The sequence below is a fragment of the Colobus angolensis genome, unplaced genomic scaffold, assembly GCF_000951035.1.
Source record: "Colobus angolensis palliatus isolate OR3802 unplaced genomic scaffold, Cang.pa_1.0 Scaffold9, whole genome shotgun sequence".
Classification (NCBI taxonomy): domain Eukaryota; kingdom Metazoa; phylum Chordata; class Mammalia; order Primates; family Cercopithecidae; genus Colobus; species Colobus angolensis.
The window spans coordinates 8,045,584-8,064,933 of record NW_012122931.1 but is presented as its reverse complement, the minus strand read 5'-3'; the positions used below and the strand labels follow the sequence as shown (position 1 = coordinate 8,064,933).

Genomic DNA, 19,350 nt, shown 5'->3' with positions numbered 1-19,350 from the left:
TGGCCACGTGGGGGCATGGCGATGTGAAGGGACAGCGGGGCGAGGCCGCGGCGTGGGTAGGGTCAGCGGAGGCTCTGAGGAGACCAGGCGCGGAGCCCGGGCTGAGCGGCCGTGGACTGTGGGAGGGGCCGGGCCGTCGCTCGGGAGGTGAGGGGATGGGTGTCGGGCGTCCAGAAGCGTCGGTCCGGTGGCAGGCCCCGTGCGCCCGCTGCTTCGGCGGGGCATGGGCTAAGGAGAACGTGCCCTGCCCACCTCCGGTAAACGCTCAAGGGCAAGGTCGGGAGCTCACTCCTCTGTCCACTGGAGGCTTCCTTCCGGCGCCCCGCGTGCACCGGCAGCCGCACACCTGCTGCCTCGGCGTCCCGGCTCGCCCTGGCGCCAGCGGCCCCCGCGCCCCTCTCCCTTGCGACGCCGGCCTCTGCCCGGGCCGACGGCGTCCCTCGGCTGTTCTTCCTCCGGGGCCTCTCACGGGACGACCGCCGCCCGGGCGCATGCCCTCCCTCAGCTTCCCTGGCATTCCCTGAATTTGGAACGGATTCTCCTGCTTCGACGTCGCTCAAGTTGGCCCTACCATTTTCTCAGGTCTTGGAGATGACTCCAGCGTCCTCTCAGCCACACTTCCTGTCTCTGTTCTGACGCCTCTGAAATCCACACCCCAGCCGGCCGCGGGAGGGGTCTCCCTAAAGCTGTGACTGTGCCCTTCGCGGCCAACACCCCTTGAGGAGCTCCCCTTCGCCCACAGCAGTGGTAGGGACCAGAGTGGGGGACAGAGAGAGAGAGAGGGATGTGGACTGCGACCCACACTGAGGCCAGTAAGAGGGTTCCATTGCTGAGATAAAAAGCAAACTAACCAGGATGCTTAAGATGAGGTGCGGGGCCCTTGACTTGGCCTTAAAGCATCCATCCTCAGTTGTTGGCATTCCCTGCCTCACCCTTGGCGCTCCAGCAGTACTGGTGAGCCTGGCATATAAGCATCGCGGGGGCAGGGAACAGAGCTGTCCTGGTCACTGCTGGGTGCCCAGAGCTGGCTCAGGCCTGGCCCATGGGACATCAACTGTGTGTTGCATGAGTCAGTGTCTGACCCCCTGGTGCTTCCTCCCTTGTGCTGCACTGTTTCTCATCTGGGCCCTTACTCGTATCACACTCTTTTCTCTACTAGAATTTTCTTTCCTTTCCTCTCCGTATACGCCCACACCTTCTCCTTCGGAAGTCTTCCTTGAACCCCAGATTGAGCTCTTTGCTGTGTTAATAATCTGTGCACCTGTCTTCAAGTCCCCATAACACTGTGTGTAGTTACCCAGGTAGTGTGTCTCCACCACTAGACTTGAAGAACCAGACAGATACGATCTCTGTCCTCATGGTGCTTACATGCTTGTTGCTGGAGCATGAAGGATGTGAGAAACTGAACCCAGGGATGAGGCTGAAGAGACAAGCGGGAAGCTGGATCCCTCAGACCTGAAGTGGAATACATGGAGCAGCGCTGCCCCATGGAATTTTCCGCAGTGACGGAAACTTATAATCCATGCTGTCTGTTATGGTAGCCTCTAGCCACCTGTGGCCATGGAGCACTTGTAATGTGGCTAGTTGAACTAAGGAACTGAATTTTACATTTTATTTAGCTTTAATTAATATAAATAACCGCCTAGTACTAAAGTCTACCATATTGGGCAGTGCCAGTTTAGAAAATGTTTTCCTTTGAATTCCCACTTTTATTACCCTCTCCTTTGTCTTCATAACCTTACACCTGAAAGACTAATGATTTCCTGGCCTCCAGAGTTTTCTTATTCTCGATTTGGTACTCCATGACATTATCTTATTAGCTGTAGGATAAAAATGATTATCATTTTTTTCTGACTATAAAACTAACTTGCAGGCCCGGTGCAATGGCTCACGCCTATAATCCCAGTACTTTGGGAGGCCGAGGCGGATGGATCATTTGAGGTCAGGAGTTTGAGACCAGCTTGGCTAACATGGTGAGACCCCATCTCTACTAAAAATACAAAAATTAGCCGGGTGTGGTGGTGGGCGCCTGTAATCCCAGCTACTGGGGAGGCTGAGGTAGGAGAGTCCCTTGAACCCAGGAGGCAGAGGTTGCAGTGAGCTGAGATTGCGCCACTGCACTCCAGCCTGGGCGACGGAGTGAGATGGAAAAAAACAGAAACAAAAAACTAATTTGTGGCTGGGCATAGTGGCTCACACCTATACTCAGTGCATTGGGAGGCTGAGGCAAGAGGATTGCTTGGATCCTTGAACTCAGGAGTTCAGGACTAGCCTGGGCTACATAGCAAAACCCCATCTCTACAAAAATTAAAAGAAATTAGGCGTGGGGGTACATGCCTGTAGTCTCAGCTACTCCAGAGGCTGAGTCAGGAGGATCACTTGAGCCCAGGAGTTTGAGGTTACAGTGAGCTGTGATTGCACCACTATACCCCAGCCTGGGCAACACAGCAAGACCCTATCTCAATAAAATAAAATAAAACTAATTTGTGTTTGTGAGAAGAAATCTGAAAAATCAAGAAAAATATAAAGAGGATAATTAAATTTGTATTTACCCGTAATACCACCAGGTATTAACTAGCCTTTTTTCTTAACTTTGTGTGTGTATATTTATATTAATGTTTTAACTTGCTTTTCCACTTAATATCGTGTAAGGATTTCCACACATCCTTAAACTTTTCTGAAATCTATTTTAAATTGCTGCCTGGTATTCTGTCATATGGATATGTTACCATTTATTTACTGGACACATGTAGTTTACTTACAGTTTTTCACTCTTACTAAAGATGCTGTAAATCCATGTGCATTTGTTTAGCTATGAAGAGGTCAACTTTTGTAAGGAGGTCATCATAAATTGATAGAAGTGATGGGGGTTATTGAACATTTTAAAGCCTTTTAAAGAAACATTTTAAAGCATTTTAGGCCGGGCGCGGTGGCTCAAGCCTGTAATCCCAGCACTTTGGGAGGCCGAGACGGGCGGATCATGAGATCAGGAGATCGAGACCATCCTGGCTAACACGGTGAAACCCTGTCTCTACTAAAAACAAAAAAATCTAGCCGGGCATGGTGGCGGGCGCCTGTAGTCCCAGCTACTCGGGAGGCTGAGGCAGGAGAATGGCGTGAACCCAGGAGGCGGAGCTTGCAGTGAGCTGAGATCCGGCCACTGCACTCCAGCCTGGGCGACAGAGCAAGACTCCGTCTCAAAAAAAAAAAAAGCATTTTAAAGAAAATGAATATTTTGAAGCCTTTTGAAGCGTAGTGCTAAATTGCTCACCAGAGAGTGGTACCAATTTATAGTTCCCCAGGGGCATGTGAGTGTGCCTGTTTTCCCCACTCTCAATACTAGGCATTATCATTTATCAATATTTGCCAAAGTAGTACCTTGTTTTAATTTGAATTTCTTTGTTTCATAGTGAGGTGAAACTTTTCCTTATATTTATCCATGATTTTTACTGATTTTTACTAAATATAGATGCATACACTTTGTCCATTTTCCTTTGGAATGCTTACGTTTTCCTTATTGAATTGAAGCACTTTTTATTTATTTATTAAGGAAATCAATTGTTTGGGTCAAATATGTAGCAAATATTTTTTCCAGTTTATTATTTGCCTTTTTATTTTCTTTACGTTTCTGATAAAGCTTTTTTAAATTGTGGTTGTTGTTTTAAAATTTAGTCAGATCTTCCTCCTGTTTATGCTTTTTTGTTGTTTGTTGCTGTTGGTTTTTTTTTTTTTTTGAGGCAGAGTCTCACTCTGTCACCCAGGCTGGAGTACAGTGGCTCAATCTCGGCTCACTGCAACCTCCATCTCCCGAGTTGAAACGATTCTTCTGCCTCAGCCTTGAGTAGCTGGGATTACAGGCATATGCCACCATGCTTGGCTAACTTTTATATTTTTTAGTGGAGATGAGGTTTCACCATGATGGCCAGGCTGGTCTCAAACTCCTGACCTCAAGCGATCCACCCACCTAGGCCTCCCAAAGTGCTGGGATTACAGGTGTGAGTCACTGTGCCTGGCTCTGTTTATGCTTAAGTAAAAGTGAATTCCTTAATTTAAAACAGATAAATGTTCATCTACACCTCCTCCTCTTACTTTTGTTGCTTCGAAAAACTACCTCCTTCATTCATTAATCCAAATTACCTGACAACCTTGGCTGTGCGTCAGAATGACCTGTGGACCGTGTTAGCCAGACAGCGGCATATGGGTACCCCTGTTCCAGGCATTTTGATTCAGAAAGTCCAGGGTAGCACTGGGCCTGTGGATGTTCAGAAAGTTCTGCAGGTTCTTCAGAGGCGACAGCGTCTGCCTCAATTGTGGGCCTGTTACCAGATTAGCCTCCCTTACCCAGAGTCCATAATTCCTTCTCATTTCCTGTTATATCAATTGTATGTATTCATTTGTTTTTGAGACAAGGTCTAACTCTGTTGCCCAGGCTGGAGCACAGTGGCACAATCAAAGCTCACTGCATCCTTGAACTCCTGGACTCAAGCGATTCTCCAATCCCATCCTCCCGAGTAGCTGAGACTACAGGTGAGCACCACCATGCCCAGCTAATTTTTAAAATTTTGTGTAGAGACTTGATCTCAGTTTGTTTCCCAGGCTGGTCTCTCGAAATCCTGGCCTCAAGCTGTCCTCCTGCCTCGGCTTCCCAAAGTGCTGGGTTACAGGCTTGAGCCACCACACCCAGCAGTTTAAATGCATCATGTTTAGGACCTTTGAGAATCTGGTTTAGCCATATTTACCTAAGCATCTTGTTGGCATCAGGAGAAGAAAGGCCTTATTTTCACTTTGGCAACTCTGTTGGCTAAATATCTGATGTCAGCTCTGATAACTAACTAGCCTGCAGACACAGCAAACTGATGAATGTAAAGGCGAAGGGAATAGCCCAGGCTTTGGGCGCCCAGACATTAGGCCTCCAGGCAGGGGCAGTGAGAGAATAGCGGGGAAACCTGGAGGCAGTAGAATAAGACAGTTATGCTTTTAAACCACTTGCCCTAGATGTGTTTGCCATCATTTTATAGGAAGGCACATCAGATAGTGTTAAAGAACAAGGGCTTTGGAGTGAGATAGACTTGGGTTCAAGTTTCTGTCTTTTCACTCACCACGTGTGAACTTGGACAAGTTGTGTAACCCCTCTGAGCCTTGGTTAACTCCTTTATAAAATGACCTGCCTCAAAGTATTGCTATCAGCTTTAAATGAACTAATTTATGTAAAGTGCTAAAAACGGTACCTGGCACAAAGCTTTAGTAAATGATAATTGCTCTGGACAAAAATGACATTCAGCCGGGTGTGGTGGCTCATGCCTGTAATCCCAGCACTTTGGGAGGCCGAGACAGGCAGGTCACCTGAGGTCGGGAGTTCGAGACTAGCCTGACCAACATGGAGAAACCTCATCTCTACTAAAAATACAAAATTAGCCAGCATAGTGGCGCATGCCTGTAATCCCAGCTACTCAGGAGGCTGAGGCAGGAGAATTGCATGAACCCAGGAGGCAGAGGTTATGGTGAGCCAAGATCATGCCATTGCACTGCAGCCTGGGCAACAAGAGTGAAAGTCCATCTGAAAAAAAGGAAAAAAAAATTTACATAAAAATTCTTCTCAACCTTTTCCTCCCCTTGCCTGATTGAAACTTCAGCTTTGCCTATTCAGTTTTTCCTCCTCCCCTGCCCTCAGAACAAGGTTCCGCTTTGCTTTGTTGCATTTTTGAGCTGCGGATTTAGGAAGAGAGTGGGTGAGGAGAAGGACAATAGGTACCTAGGGCAATGGCTAGGATTGGCTGAACAAAACTTTTAGGGGTGTTTAGATGTGAAACATACAGGAAAACCTACTTTGTGTGAGGGAGGCTAATACAGGCAAACAATATTTTAAGGTATATCTGTTATCTTTTGCCCTTTGTGGTGATCAAGTAATTGATGAACCAGAGTTATTTTCAATTATTTTCTATTGCTGAGCTGTATCATTTTGGCTACAATATTTCATGGAGGCCAAATCACATATGAGCTACCACACTAGCAGGGTTATATATTAATAGGATTGAATTTGTGAGGTAAATCCTGAAGATCAAAGAATCTCAACTTTGAATGGAACTTTAGATATCACCTAGGTCAACTGCTCAGACAAAGTGTAGTCCCTGGACCAGCAGCATCAGCATTCCCTAAGAACTTGTTAGAAATACAAATTCTCAAGCCTCACCCCAAATCTGCTTAGTCGGAATCTGTGGAATGGGGCTCATGAAACTGAGTCAGATTGCTAATACAGTTCTCAAACAGAGCATACATAGGAGGAGGGCTTCTTAAAACACAGTTGTCTGGGCCCCACCCCCAGAGGTTCTGATTCACAAGGTCATCGAGTGGGTTCCATAAATCTGTGTTTTTAACAAGCTCATAAGTAATGCCATACTGCTGGCCCAGGGGCATACAGTACTTTGAAAACCAACCCTCTGAGTAACACCAGAATCTTTCCTGCAGCAACCTTTGTAGTTGATCATCCGGCTTCTCTTTCTTACATCTAAGGTCCAGGAGCCCACCACTTCCTAAAGCAAGCCTTTTTAGTATTGAGCAGTTGCATTATCTTTCCCTGAGAGTGAAATCAAAGCTTGCCTCATTATTCTTACCACCCATCACTCATGATGCTCTCATGGCCGCTTGCAGTACCAATGTTCGTAGGCTGATTCCAGGTGTAACCTCAATCATCAGGTGGCTCTTATCCAGTTGTAATCACCGTTGAACCCTTCTCCTTCAGCTACTGAAGCAGGAGTAGTAATGCATCAACATCCTTTCTTTTTGTCTTTTTAAGAGACAGAGTCTCACTCTGTTGCCCAGGCTGGAGTACAGTGGCATGATCATAGCTCACTGCAGCCTTGAACTCCTGGGCTCACTGATCCTCCTGCCTTGGCCTCCTGAGTAGCTAGGACTACAGGTATGCACAACTACTCCTGGCTGATTTTTAACTTTTTTTGTAGAGATGAGGTCTTCCTGTATTGCCCAGGCTGGCCTTGGACTCCTAGGCTCAAGTGATCCTTCCACCTTGGCCTCTCCAAACACTGGGATTACAGGCATGAGGCATCATGCCCAGCCTGCATTAGCATCTTTCCTGATTGGCTGATATCAGTGCCTTACCAGTAGTTAATTTTTTTCTTAATATTGTCAAAAGCTATGAATGACAAGCAAAGGAGAGTTATTGGTTCCCACAATTGCAAAATGCTGGGGTAGACACCAAGCATTAGGAAAAGATGACTCCAGGTGCTTAAATAATGACATTAGTAGTCTTCATCTTCTGGGTTGACTTTATTCTCAAGGCCTTTCCTCATTGAGTAAAGAAAGTTAACTACTCCAGATTTACTTTCAATGTAGGATCCCAGCAGAAATATAGGGCTGCTTTCTCAATAATTCTAGCACATGACTTGGCATGGTGGCTTGTGCCTTTAATCCCAAAATTTTTGAGTCCAGGAAGTCGAGGTTTCAGTGAGTCATGATGTACCACTGCACTGTGGCCTGGGTGACAGAGCAAGACCTTGTCTCAAAAGAAAATAAAAAGTAAAATAAAAATTAGTTGGGCATGGTGTTGCATGCCTGTAGTCGCAGCTACTCAGGGGGCCTGAGATGAGAGGATCATTAGAGTAGGAGCTTGAGGCTACAGTGAGCCAGGATCATGCCACTGCACTCCAGCCTGGGTGACAGAGTGAAACCCTGTCTCTTAAAATAACAATAACAATAATAATTCTAGCATATGTCCCTGAGTTGACATTCATTGGCTTTCTTGGGTTCCACTGTCATCCTTGAACCAATCGCTTTGGCTGGAAGGGGGTGAAACATGCTCATTGGCTGGGCCTGATCACGTGCTGAAATCTTCCATTCACAGAGACCAAGAGGTAGCGATTTCTCAAAGGAAAACCACAGTGCTATTACCAGAAGAAGAGAATGGATAGTGGGTTGGCAGAAAAAAAGTCATTATATCTGGGATGCTTTTCCAAAATATGGATACCCAGATGCCACCCAGGGTCACAGAATTGGGGTTTCTGTATTTTTTTTAGTTTTTGTTGTAAAAGACTGCCTTAGTTACGTGGTTAAATTATGCTTGCTAAATTTAGCCACTGTGGGTGCAGAGCCCTACCATAGACAGATGATTTTGAATTACAAATGGAAAACATTTTCTACTTTCCCAAATATTGCTCTGTACATGGTGGTTTCCTTATTAGTAATGCATAGAACCCACGCCTTGTGAGAACAGATTCGGTGCCAAGACAAATGCTTTCTTGTTCCTGAATATTGCTTTCCAGGCCAAGATAAGTTCAGAAAAGAGCAGTTATCCATTATGCATTGGGGTGCCTCCTTTTCTTCTTCCTTATGTTTCTTGGGACTCTTAGAGTTTGTTTTTCTTGTAGTTTTCCAGACTTTCTTTTCTTCAGGTAGTTTTGTGAACAGATATTTTAAAATGTGAGCTTTTTTCACAGTCTTCATTCCTCTGTGTTACATTATTACTCTTTTTGTTTGTATCAGGCTCTTAAGTATTTAATCACAAATAAATCTGCTGCTGTCAATTTTCTTTCGGAAAAACAGCAGTCTTCTTGGGAAAGACTATTAAAAGCTGTCTTGTATTGGTCTGACATAATGGGCTTTTAGGGCCAGCAGAAGAAAATTAATTTTCATATTATGTCTGTTGTCTAAGAGCAGAGAAAAAAACAACTTTTATTATTCACTAAGATTTTAAATTAATGCAAACCAGCTTCCTTTCTTGGAGGAAGACAATAGTCAAATTAGTTTTGCTTTAGAATGTTAATATGAGAGATTATGCTTGGTTGTCTGGTTTCCAGAGTTAAAGATCTTAAGAGAGATGAAGTCTGACAAACAGTGCTGTAGGAAAATTATAAAAGATTTGTCCTTTGCAGTGAGACTCACGGCTGGTTTTCTGGGAGGAGAAATTCTACAGCAGCATGCAGGGATATACAGAGGCAGAGAGTGTAGAGATGTGGGAAAATAGAAATCCCACATCTGGTTGTCTCTAGAGCTAGGATCTTAGAAGACAGTAAGCAAGTATGAGTTAGCAATGAGGTGTGACTGCCCAAAGAGATTTACAAAGAAGGATATTCACTGTAGGATTGCTTGTTGCCCTAGTCCATCTGGGCTGCTAAAACAAAATCCTTTACACTGAGTAATTTACAAACAACAGAAATGTATTGTTCACACTTCTGGAGGCTATAAAGTCCAAAATCCAGGTGCCAACAGATTTGGTGTCTGGTAAGGGCCTGTTACAGCGCCTTTTGTGTCCTCATGTGATAGAAGGGGTGAATAAGCTCTTGGGATTCGGCTATACGGTCACAAAGGACATATTCATGAGAGCTGAGCCGTCATGTCCTAATCGCCTCCCAAAGGCCCCACGTCTTAATACTATCACATTGGGGATTAAGTTTCAACATATGAATTTTGGAGAGACATAGACATTAGACCATAGCACTTATAAAAGTTTTAAGTCCCTCAGAAATATATCAATATAATATGAATCATCTGTTAGAAAGATTGCTGTGAATTTGTATTTCTACTTGGAAAGATACCTAGCATATTCATGTGTGTTAAATCTAGAGAAACAAGCAGCTTTTGGCAATAGCCAGGGTACAGAATTGCATATGTAATTTAAAATTTTCTAGTGTCCAAATTATTGAGAAAGTTTCCTTTTTTCCCATACTGTCTTCAAAATCTAGTATGCATTTTACACTTATAGCACATCTCACTTCAGGCTAGCTACATTTTAAGTGCTGAATAGCCACCTGTGGTTGGTGGCTGCCTTAGGACAGAGCAGATATGGATCTTCAGGTAGGAAATGTTTGAAAGAATGCACCAGAGTTTTTGTTTTGTTTAGCTTTGTTCTTTAATGTGACTGTGAATCACAGTGAAATAGGGAAACGTAAACATTTGGTGGAAAAAAGGAATATCAGGAGATGTTAGGAAAGAGAATCACTATAGAAACTTTATTAGTCAGGAAAGGTAACCTGTGATTTGGTAGACTTTGATTAACTGTTCATATAAATCCCAAGTGAAATGTAGACTTGAGACCTGAACGTGAAACCATTGTGTCATAGATACATAATGTGATTGACATTTTTTATTTGGGAGAAATAAGATTCTCATAGTGTTTCTGTTTTATTTTGTTTTTTAAGAAAACCAGGCCGGGCGCGGTGGCTCAAGCCTGTAATCCCAGCACTTTGGGAGGCCGAGACGGGCGGATCACGAGGTCAGGAGATCGAGACCATCCTGGCTAACACTGTGAAACCCCGTCTCTACTAAAAAAAAAATACAAAAAACTAGCCGGGCGAGGTGGCGGGCGCCTGTAGTCCCAGCTACTTGGGAGGCTGAGGCAGGAGAATGGCGTAAACCCGGGAGGCGGAGCTTGCAGTGAGCTGAGATCCGGCCACTGCACTCCAGCCCGGGCGACAGAGCGAGACTCCGTCTCAAAAAAAAAAAAAAAAAAAAAAAAGAAAAAAAGAAAACCAGAGGGAATGATTTTCTGTGTCATATGTCGATAGGTCAAACAAAATGAAGAACTAAGAGTTGACCACTGGGTTTAGCATCATTGGTCCATTGGTGGCCTTTGACAAAACTGTTTCTTTGGAACAGTGAGGGTGAAAATCTCACTGGACTGGCTTCAAGAGATAATGAGAGGAGATGATTGGAAACAACGCATATAGTCAACTCTTCGCACAGGTGGAGGGAGTGTGAGTTGAACATTTGTTTTTGTTTGGGTTTTTTAGCTCTAGTTTTATAATGATGTTTATATCTGATAGAAGTGATCCAAAAAGGGAAAAAATCAATATGGGAGAATAGTGTTTTCCATGAAAAAGGAAATTCATGGAGGATATGACAGCTGCCTTACCACAGTTGACAGGGTTTCATTTACAAAGACATTAGGCCCACTCAGCATATGGCACTAGCATATGGCTAGACCTGAAATCACAGGGGGTATGAGGTATATTAAAACTGGATGGACTCAGTACCTGAAAGTACATTCCTGCAGTTCTGCCCCAAGCTAGGATGGCTTACTATAAGGTGCAGTAAAAAATGTTATTGTCAGAAATGTCAAAGCATCTATAAGTTAGACTAGTATTTCTCAACTATTTTATGTTTTCTGCACACTTACGAATATAATTTTTGGTAACAAACTTGAAAAGACTCAAAACAATGCTAAGCAGGTCAGCAACAGTGATAGCACAATCACACTCCAGTGTAGCAGTGGCCTCAGAAGTATCCTCAATTAGCGTGCTGTTAGAAACAGGGTGTCTAGATCTATTGTCTCAGACCAGACAGTCTGGAGCACAGTGGCGTGATCATAGCTCCTGTAACTTCGAACTTCTGGGCTCAAGTGATACTCTCACTTGATCCTCCCACCTCAGCCTCCTGAGTAACTAGGACTAAACTTTTTGTAGACAAGGTCTCACTATGTTGCCCTTGCTGGTCTCGAACTCCTGGCCTCAGTTCACCCTGCTTCAGCCTCCCAAAGTGCTGGGATTACAGGTGTGAGCCTCCACACGACCCTAGTGTGCTATTCTTTTGGTTGTTCCTCAACACTTCTTTGCTGCTTGAGCAGAAATACCTAGTGCTTTGAGCAGGCTCTCTTGTTCTAAAGACAACATTCCTACATATTTCAGTAAAAATATGCAGTCTCTTTTTGTTGCCCACTGGAAGTGCTTCCTCCAGAAGAAGAAATTTGTGTCCTACTCTACAGTCTGCACAGGGTCATTTAAACTGTTAAGCTCACAATCCAATCTGACAGACACTATAAAAGGCATATCAGTCAGTAATCTGTTGCAGACAACAGAATCCACTCTACCCAATATAAGCGGAAAGGGCTGTTGTACTGATCAAGGGAATGAAGAGTGTAGAAGTTTGTTGGAACGGCTGGAGAGCTGACTGCAGTCTGAGCTCCCAGGACCACTCTGCTCTGCTGTCTTCAGGAAAGGAAGCTGCCACATCATGTCAAGAAGCTGATCAATCAAGAAGCAAGGAGCTCCTGGCACCTTGACTTAACTACAGACCCATGCTGCCGACTCTGCCTGGATCCCCAGAGCCACCACTGCTACTTCAGAAAGCTGGAGAATCAAGAAGCTGCTGACTCTAGAACCATGATACCCCTGTCACTGTCTGCAAAACCAAAACGATGCTTTCATCTTCTCCTTTGCACCACTGGCTCAGTTCCAAGTCAGAGTCTCTCATGAGTGCATCTGACTTGTGGAATCTAAATCACATCCAGAACTCTAACTGCAAAGGAGTTGAGGACATTTAAGTTTTAGCTTTCCAACTTCTGCACAATGGAAGGGGACTGAAGTGGGTATTGAGCAAGTCATTCCACAGAATCTGCCACAGACAGTATTTTTCTCCAATCATAACAAAAATAAATAAGACATATTGATGGAAAGTTGGTCACACACTAGCCAAAAGTTCCCTGTACATGGGTGTGCTGTTGCATAGCTGGCACGCCCATGTAGGAACCATCTTATTGGGTGAAGAGGTAAAAATGGGCAATCCAGTCTCAGCTGGGTGCTTGAGGTAGACTTTCCAACCATAAGTGTCAGTGATTGCATAGTTTCAGCACAAGTAGCAGTAAGGACATAAATATCTGTCTTGCATTTTATGACCTGAGAGAAAAGTGTCTCTAGAAGCACTGCCAGCCACTAAGTATTCCCTAGTGTCAGTTCCATAGATCAAGCCTGGGTTGATGTTTTGCAGATGGATTGTCTTTGCTCCTGTGCACTTGTCACAGTCCTCGCAAAGCAGCTGCCTGTTGGAGACTGGTAAAGCAGTGGAGCAGGTTTCCTATCCGCCTGACTGAAGCCAGCAGTGACCTCATTCAAGAAAGGCCAGATCAACCTGACACGTTCTTCCTACACTAGATGAATATCTTTCTAATGCTTTTGGCATTCACATAGTCATGTATTCATTCAGCAGCTATTTGTGGAGACCGCTATGCGCTAAGTGCTTGGGATACACCGTGAACAAAACAGATGAGGTTCCTGCCCCCTCATGGAGCTGACATTCTAGTGGAGGGAGATAGACCATGTCCCAGTAAACAAATGCATAACTAGGATGACTTCCGACAGTGATGAGGGCTATGGAGTAGGAGGTTATAGCATATAAGGAGTGCGTGTGGGAGGGGGCCAGTTTAGATTTGGCGACAGGGAATCTGGTGTCCACTCCTGATTCATCTACTGACAGCCGACTGCTCACTGTAGCCTCCCATTGTGCCAGCTCTGTAGGGGTTGCTGCTTACTTGGTGGCTGCATCACTCCAACCTCAAAAGCTGATATTGGTTTGAAGACCTGCAAGAATGATGATTTATACCTGGGTCAAGGGAGTTTTCAGTGAACAGTCAGAACAAGGCGTGTTTAAGACTAAGGGTGCAATTGAGTGGGTGTAGCTCCCTGAAGCTTCCCGTGTTCCCTGTGGGATATGGCTGAAGGTCAGTGATCAGGGTGGTGAAGTGGCTGCCAAGTTGAAGGAGCCAAAACTGAGATCTTGTCCTTTTTGCTGTTGTGCTACATTCAGGGGGTCTCCCTACTAGCATTTGAGATGCCTCTTGGGCATAGTTATGTTCTTCCATGGTCTTTTTTTTTTTTTTTTTTTTGAGGATGGAGTCTCACCCTGTCACCCAGGCTAGACTGCTTAATGGTATGATCTCAGCTCACTGCAACTTCTGCCTCCCAGAAAGTGATTCTCCTGCCTCAGCCTCCCGAGTAGCTGGGATTACAGGCTCATGCCACCATGCCTGGCTAATTTTTTCTATCTTTAGTAGAGACGGGGTTTCGCCATGTTGGCCAGGCTGGTCTCGAACTCCTGACCTCGTGATCCGCCTACCTTAGCCTCCCAAAGTGTGGTCTCTTTGAGGCTTCATAAATTAGGCCTCATCAGGCTTGGCTGTGGCTGCCACAGCTAGGGGGACCGAATCTGGAGCTCCCAGACAAGTTCTCTAGACTGCTGTTACTTCTTTGTGGCCTTGAGGAGAGGCCTAACTGTGAAATAGGCTGTGTTTCTCTCTGCCCCCATCCCTTTGGACTCACAGTACTAAGACTCAAGGCACACCTAGGGCTCGGGAGTCACAAGATAGGAGGGGAAAACTGTAAACTGTCTGCTTCTCAGAGCTGTCCTCTATCAAACAGGAAACCACATACATACAAAAACATTTTCCACAGGAGAGCTGCTTGGGGATACCCCCATGTCCTCTCCTACAGGTCCACTGCCCCTAGAAAGCACCTCCACACTGAATCATCCTTTTCCCTACCTTATTCTGAGATATTTATCCTAGAGCCTTGTGAAATCTGCCTATAAATATTTGACGTTTTGAGAGAAGCTGTGTTCTCTTGGTATCTTATTTTTCATCTGCTCCCTGTGGCAACCTCCTGATCTGTACTCTGCATCTGCCCAGTGCCGCCGTTTCTCACAGGTCCTGTGCTCGGTAGTCTTGCATGTTCATCTTTGACTAGAAGCAGCTCTCCTGGGTCGTGCACCCACTAATAATGTGCATGGAACCACCTCAACTGCCTCCCACTCTATCGGAGCAATGGTTGGATCTTTTCTTTTAGAACCTGAGCTTGAGGTCTGGCCTCAGGAAGCAGGCAAGGTACAGAGGCAGTAGGAATGTGCCACCTCTTCTTACCAGTCCCCCATTTTCCCATCAGTGCTGTATCTGACCCCCCTGGCAGGGCTTCCCTTGAATTTCCAGCCTTTACCCCAAAGAGGGTCTTGCCTCTACAGAGGGTCTGGGTGGGTCAGTGTGATTTCCTCTGACTTGTGGCCTTTCTTTGGGCAAGTTCATGTGTATTTTTGGTTAATATCTTTCAAGAGATCTAAGTGGCTCCTAAGACATACTTATCCTTCTCTTCTTCAGCTTGTCCTCAGAAGGTCACCCTTTCTCATTAGAAAGCTGGGCCAGTGAAAAAACAAAAAGAAGAGGATACCCTCTGCCCCATCCCACCCTTGCTGCCAGTCCTCACCCCTCCAAATCAAGCCTGGCCAGGACTTCAGGACACACCAGGTCATTTCCCTCACATTGCAGGAGAAGTACAGGCTCTCAGTGATCTCTTTCAGTTTGTCTACACTTAATCATATGTAGCAGATCTCAGAGTTCTAGCGTGGAGTTTGGCCACTCTCTTGTTTCAATAAGTTGTCTTTATATATTGAGCTATTTTTTGCTTTTTTCCAAGAGTGCCAAGGAGTTATTATGCAAATGGTACTCCACTTCTTTCCAAGAAGTTCTTCAACTGCTATATATTTTAAATAGTGAGAAGATAAAGGTAAAATATGTCAGAAGGTTAAGAGGAACATACTTTTTAAAATTAGAAAGTTAGGACAAGAAAAGATAAAAGAAATGAGTAAATGGATTAAAATTAACAGTGATGAGACAAAATCTGAACAGTTTCAGAAGTCAGAGAATTAGATGAAAGTGCAAAAAAAGAACTCTAAGAGGAAAGTATGGCAAAAAGATAACATTACATGAGAGAAGAGGTTTAAAAGAGCTAGGCTTTTAAATTTTTAATAAAATCTTAAAGATTAAAGGGCTAGAAAAGAACATGGTAAGATAATTAAATCATCTTAGTATTTAAAGATTAAAAAGCTAAAAGAATGTAAACAATGTATAAGGATGTCTCATTCTGTAACATTCCAAATTAAGGATGCGTGTATATTTACTGATATAGAAAGATGTATAAGACCTCTAGTTTAGAAAGACAAGCAAGTCACAGAACATTGTATAGTCCAAGCATATATATTGCATAAAAGTTTGCAGATAGAGAAAAGAGTGGTAGGAAGCCAAACTACTGAAGTGGTAGGGAGCTACTGAAGAGGAAGGGGAGTGGGGTGGGAGGTGTCATGGACCTCGTCAGTCAGTCCCCTTAGATGCCCTCAGGTCCCTTTACTGCACAGATCTGTGCTCTTTTTCCCGTCCTGAGTTCCATGCACCTCCAGCACTCACAATGGTGCTCGCAGGTGAACTGCCTTTGCACCCCTGCATCCCACATGTGTAGACAGCTTGAAGGATTCACTTGGGCCTTTACATCACCGCATCCTCACTCCCACCCTGCGGCCCTCAGCCAGTGACTGAGGCTGCAGGAAATGGAAGCTTTGCCCCTTGTCTCAGGTGGGGACAACTCTGAGATGTCAGTTACCTTAAGCATCAGTGTCCAAAATATAAAGCAAGCTACATATGTGATTTTACATTTTCTAGTAGCCACATTAAAATTCGTTTTAATAAGGGGCTAGGCATGGCACTCATGCTTGTAATCCCAACACTTTGGGAAGTCGAGGTGGGAGGATCACTTGAGCTGAGGAGTTTCAGACCACTGTGGGCAACATAGGGAGACCCATGTCTATACAAATAATGTTTTAAAAAATTAGCCAGGTGTGATGGTGCACACCTGTGGTCCCAGCTACTTGGGAGGTTGAGGCAGGAATATCTCCTGAGCCTGGGAAGTCAAAGCTATAGTGAGTTTTGATCATTTCACTGCACTCCACCCTGGGTGGCAGAGTGAGACCCTGCCTCAAAAAAAATTTTTTTAATTAAAAAAAATCATTCTAACAATGTATTTATATCATTCAACATGTAATCAGTGTGAAAAATTAATGAGCTGTTTTATATTCATTTTTATTTGTACTAAGTCTTCAAAACCCAGTGTGTAACACACTTTACCTGGGATGCCCCCATTTCAGTTGCTCAATAGTGGCTAGTGGCTACCACTATTGATGCTAGTTGGATAGCACAGCATCAGTCACATGGAAGCTGTTCCTCCACAGGGCTCTGCCTGAAACTGAAGTCTCACTGGGTTTCTTCTCGTTCCCTGTCCTGCTTCCTCCACTCCCTTAATGGTATCTTTTGAGGGCACTGCTTCATAAATCTTTTGCATACAAGTATTATCTTTGTAACTGAAATAAATCTGGAAGGTTCAAAAGAAAGAAAAAAGAAAATGTCTCTCATCCCGAAGCCCTGATTTGTTATTTATTTGTTGCTATATCATTAAGGTAGCCGTAAACTCTAGTGACACTGGGTTCTAGAAGACTGGAGGTTCCTTTGGGTAAAGAACAACTGATAACATAACAGAACCCTGGTTTCTTGTGCTTTGTCATAAGTGGGTGACTTGAGCCTTTGATGTCTAGTTGCTGCCAAGATAAGTGGCCTGAAGCCAGCCTACGGTGATTACCTAGAAGTCTGGGTCAGGTATGCAGCATGTGGCCTCTTGGGCCCAGGAAAGGCAATCGGGGAAGCCAGGTCATCATTTATAAGAGGAATACCAGAGAGACCTGGCAAGAGAGAAGACAAAGGGGATAGGTAGGAGGTTATGTGAGTCTTGAGCCCTTCCTGCATTAGGCACAGGTCATTAGAGTGACTTTTTTGAGGTTGTTTTGTTTTGTTTGAGACAGTCTCACTCTGTCACCCAGGCTATAGTGCAGGGGCGCGATCTCGGCTCACTGCAACCTCTACCTCCTGGGTTCAAGTGATTCCTTTGCCTCAGCCTCCCAGATAGCTAGGATTACAGGTGTGAGCCACCATGACCGGCCTGGTTTTTTGTTGTTGTTTGTTTTTTAATATGCCTGCAGCCTTGGGTCTAATTGGCACCACTATAGAACCGTCAGAGTGGCCAGTGCTTGTCTGATTCCAAAGCCCCAACTTGTGTGGAGTCGCTCTTCTTGGTCTCCAGCCTCACAGCACTCCCTTCTCATGCGTAAAACCTTTCTGAGCCATTAGGCCATTTTTTTCCCTCCCTCCCTCCCTCCCTCCTTCCCTTCCTTCCTTCCTTCCTTTCCCTCCCTCCCTCCCTGCCTGCCTCCTTCCTTCCCTTGTGACTCCAGCCAGAGATCCAGAGATGTCACATGTTTCTTAAAAAGACATTATAAACAGTCCCCTTGACCAAGGTATTATATAAGATTGCTTTTTATTTTTCCATTTCCAAGTAATTGGATTTTTCTGGCTTGTCTGTCTGTCAGGTGAGGTATAGATGAATGAAGAGCCCTGCTAATTGGCTCAGAAAATAATTCCAGCCAGAAAGAGCACGATGCCTACATTTCCTAACAAAGTAGCCCCATCATCCCACATCTGCCTTTTCCACCTTCCTTGATGCATCATCGGAGAAAGGAGCAGACACATCTCAAGAATGCATTTCTCAGTTTGTTCCTATAAACAAGCCATTTATTAATTCAGCAAGCGTTTACTGCTTATATATACTATATGCTATTACTCTTGAACGGTGGGCTTTGGTCCTTGTCTCCAGTGTTGTTGCCAGTCTAGGCCCTTTTTATGGCTTTTCTTGGATTTTTCAATTAGGAGCTAAACCAAGTGCTCCTGGACTACCCCAGTGATGGCCATGAGGTCCTACCACCAGTGATTCTCCAAAAGCATTCTAGACATAGCTTCCCTTACCAAATTCATGCTGCCTTTCTCTAAACAGTTTGCGATTATTCAAATGCTCACTGGGCCTCCTTTTACTTTACACTCCACTGACTTAACTGATTGCTGCGGGATGTAACAGGACTTGGATGGTTCCATGGCCCAATGCCTTCCTTGATGCAGTAAAGTCACATGCGGTCTTGATGGGGCCCCTGGGTCTTGAGGGTGCTTCAGTGTCGCCCTCCTCCTTGCTTACCAGTGGGGCGGCCCTTCGGGAGGAGGGTAAAGCAGGCCAGGGATTGGCCTGCCGTTCTTCTCTGTCTCAGTGCCTTTCCTAACTCTTCTGGTTCAGGACAGCAGCCCAGCCTCCAGGCCCACTGATGGACCCATTAATGAAGGGGCCCTGTGGGAGTCAGATGGCACAAACCATTCTATGGAAAGCAAAGTCGTCTCTCTCCTTCGGCATCCAGCCCCTTCAGACATGGCCAACGAAAGACCCTGAACTAGAGTCCCAGGTCAACCTGTAAGTAAGTAAAAGAAGCATCATCTCAGTTTGGGCTTATGTTCACTATAGCTTGAAATCCCTTAATGTTTAGGAAGAACAGACTTTTTACTTTTGGGGGGATAGTTGGGAGGGAGAGAGGAGTGGATGTTTGGTTGGGAGACTGCATTTCTGTTCTTATTTGTGTATTTAGTAATATTCATTGAGCACCTACTCCATCCAGGTCCTGTGTCAGACATTATGAGCAAAATAGATTCAGTTCTTGTCATCAGTGGGCTTGCAGCGTATGGGACAGACAGCCATTAGTCAAATAATCACACAAATAAATACTAACAAATTGTAATAAGCTCTATGAAATGTGCTGCCTTGATTCAATAAACATTTACAGGATGCCTTCTATGTGTCAGCAACCTACTGGAGATATTAGAGAATAAGACATTTTACCTACCTTTGAATATAAATAGTATATGGAAGCAAAAACATTCCAATG

The 19,350-nt window shown here is 44.7% G+C and overlaps 1 protein-coding gene across 1 annotated transcript in view; it reads left to right on the top strand.

Annotated features, from left to right (window-relative positions):
- GARNL3 (GTPase activating Rap/RanGAP domain-like 3) overlaps positions 1 to 19,350 on the top strand; it is a 177,348-nt gene that overhangs the window by 1,002 nt on the left and 156,996 nt on the right. Inside the window, exon 2 of the mRNA XM_011931358.1 lies at positions 18,711 to 18,881. Coding sequence (XP_011786748.1) covers positions 18,711 to 18,881 — 171 coding nt within the window. The remainder of the gene's footprint in view (positions 1 to 18,710; positions 18,882 to 19,350) is intronic.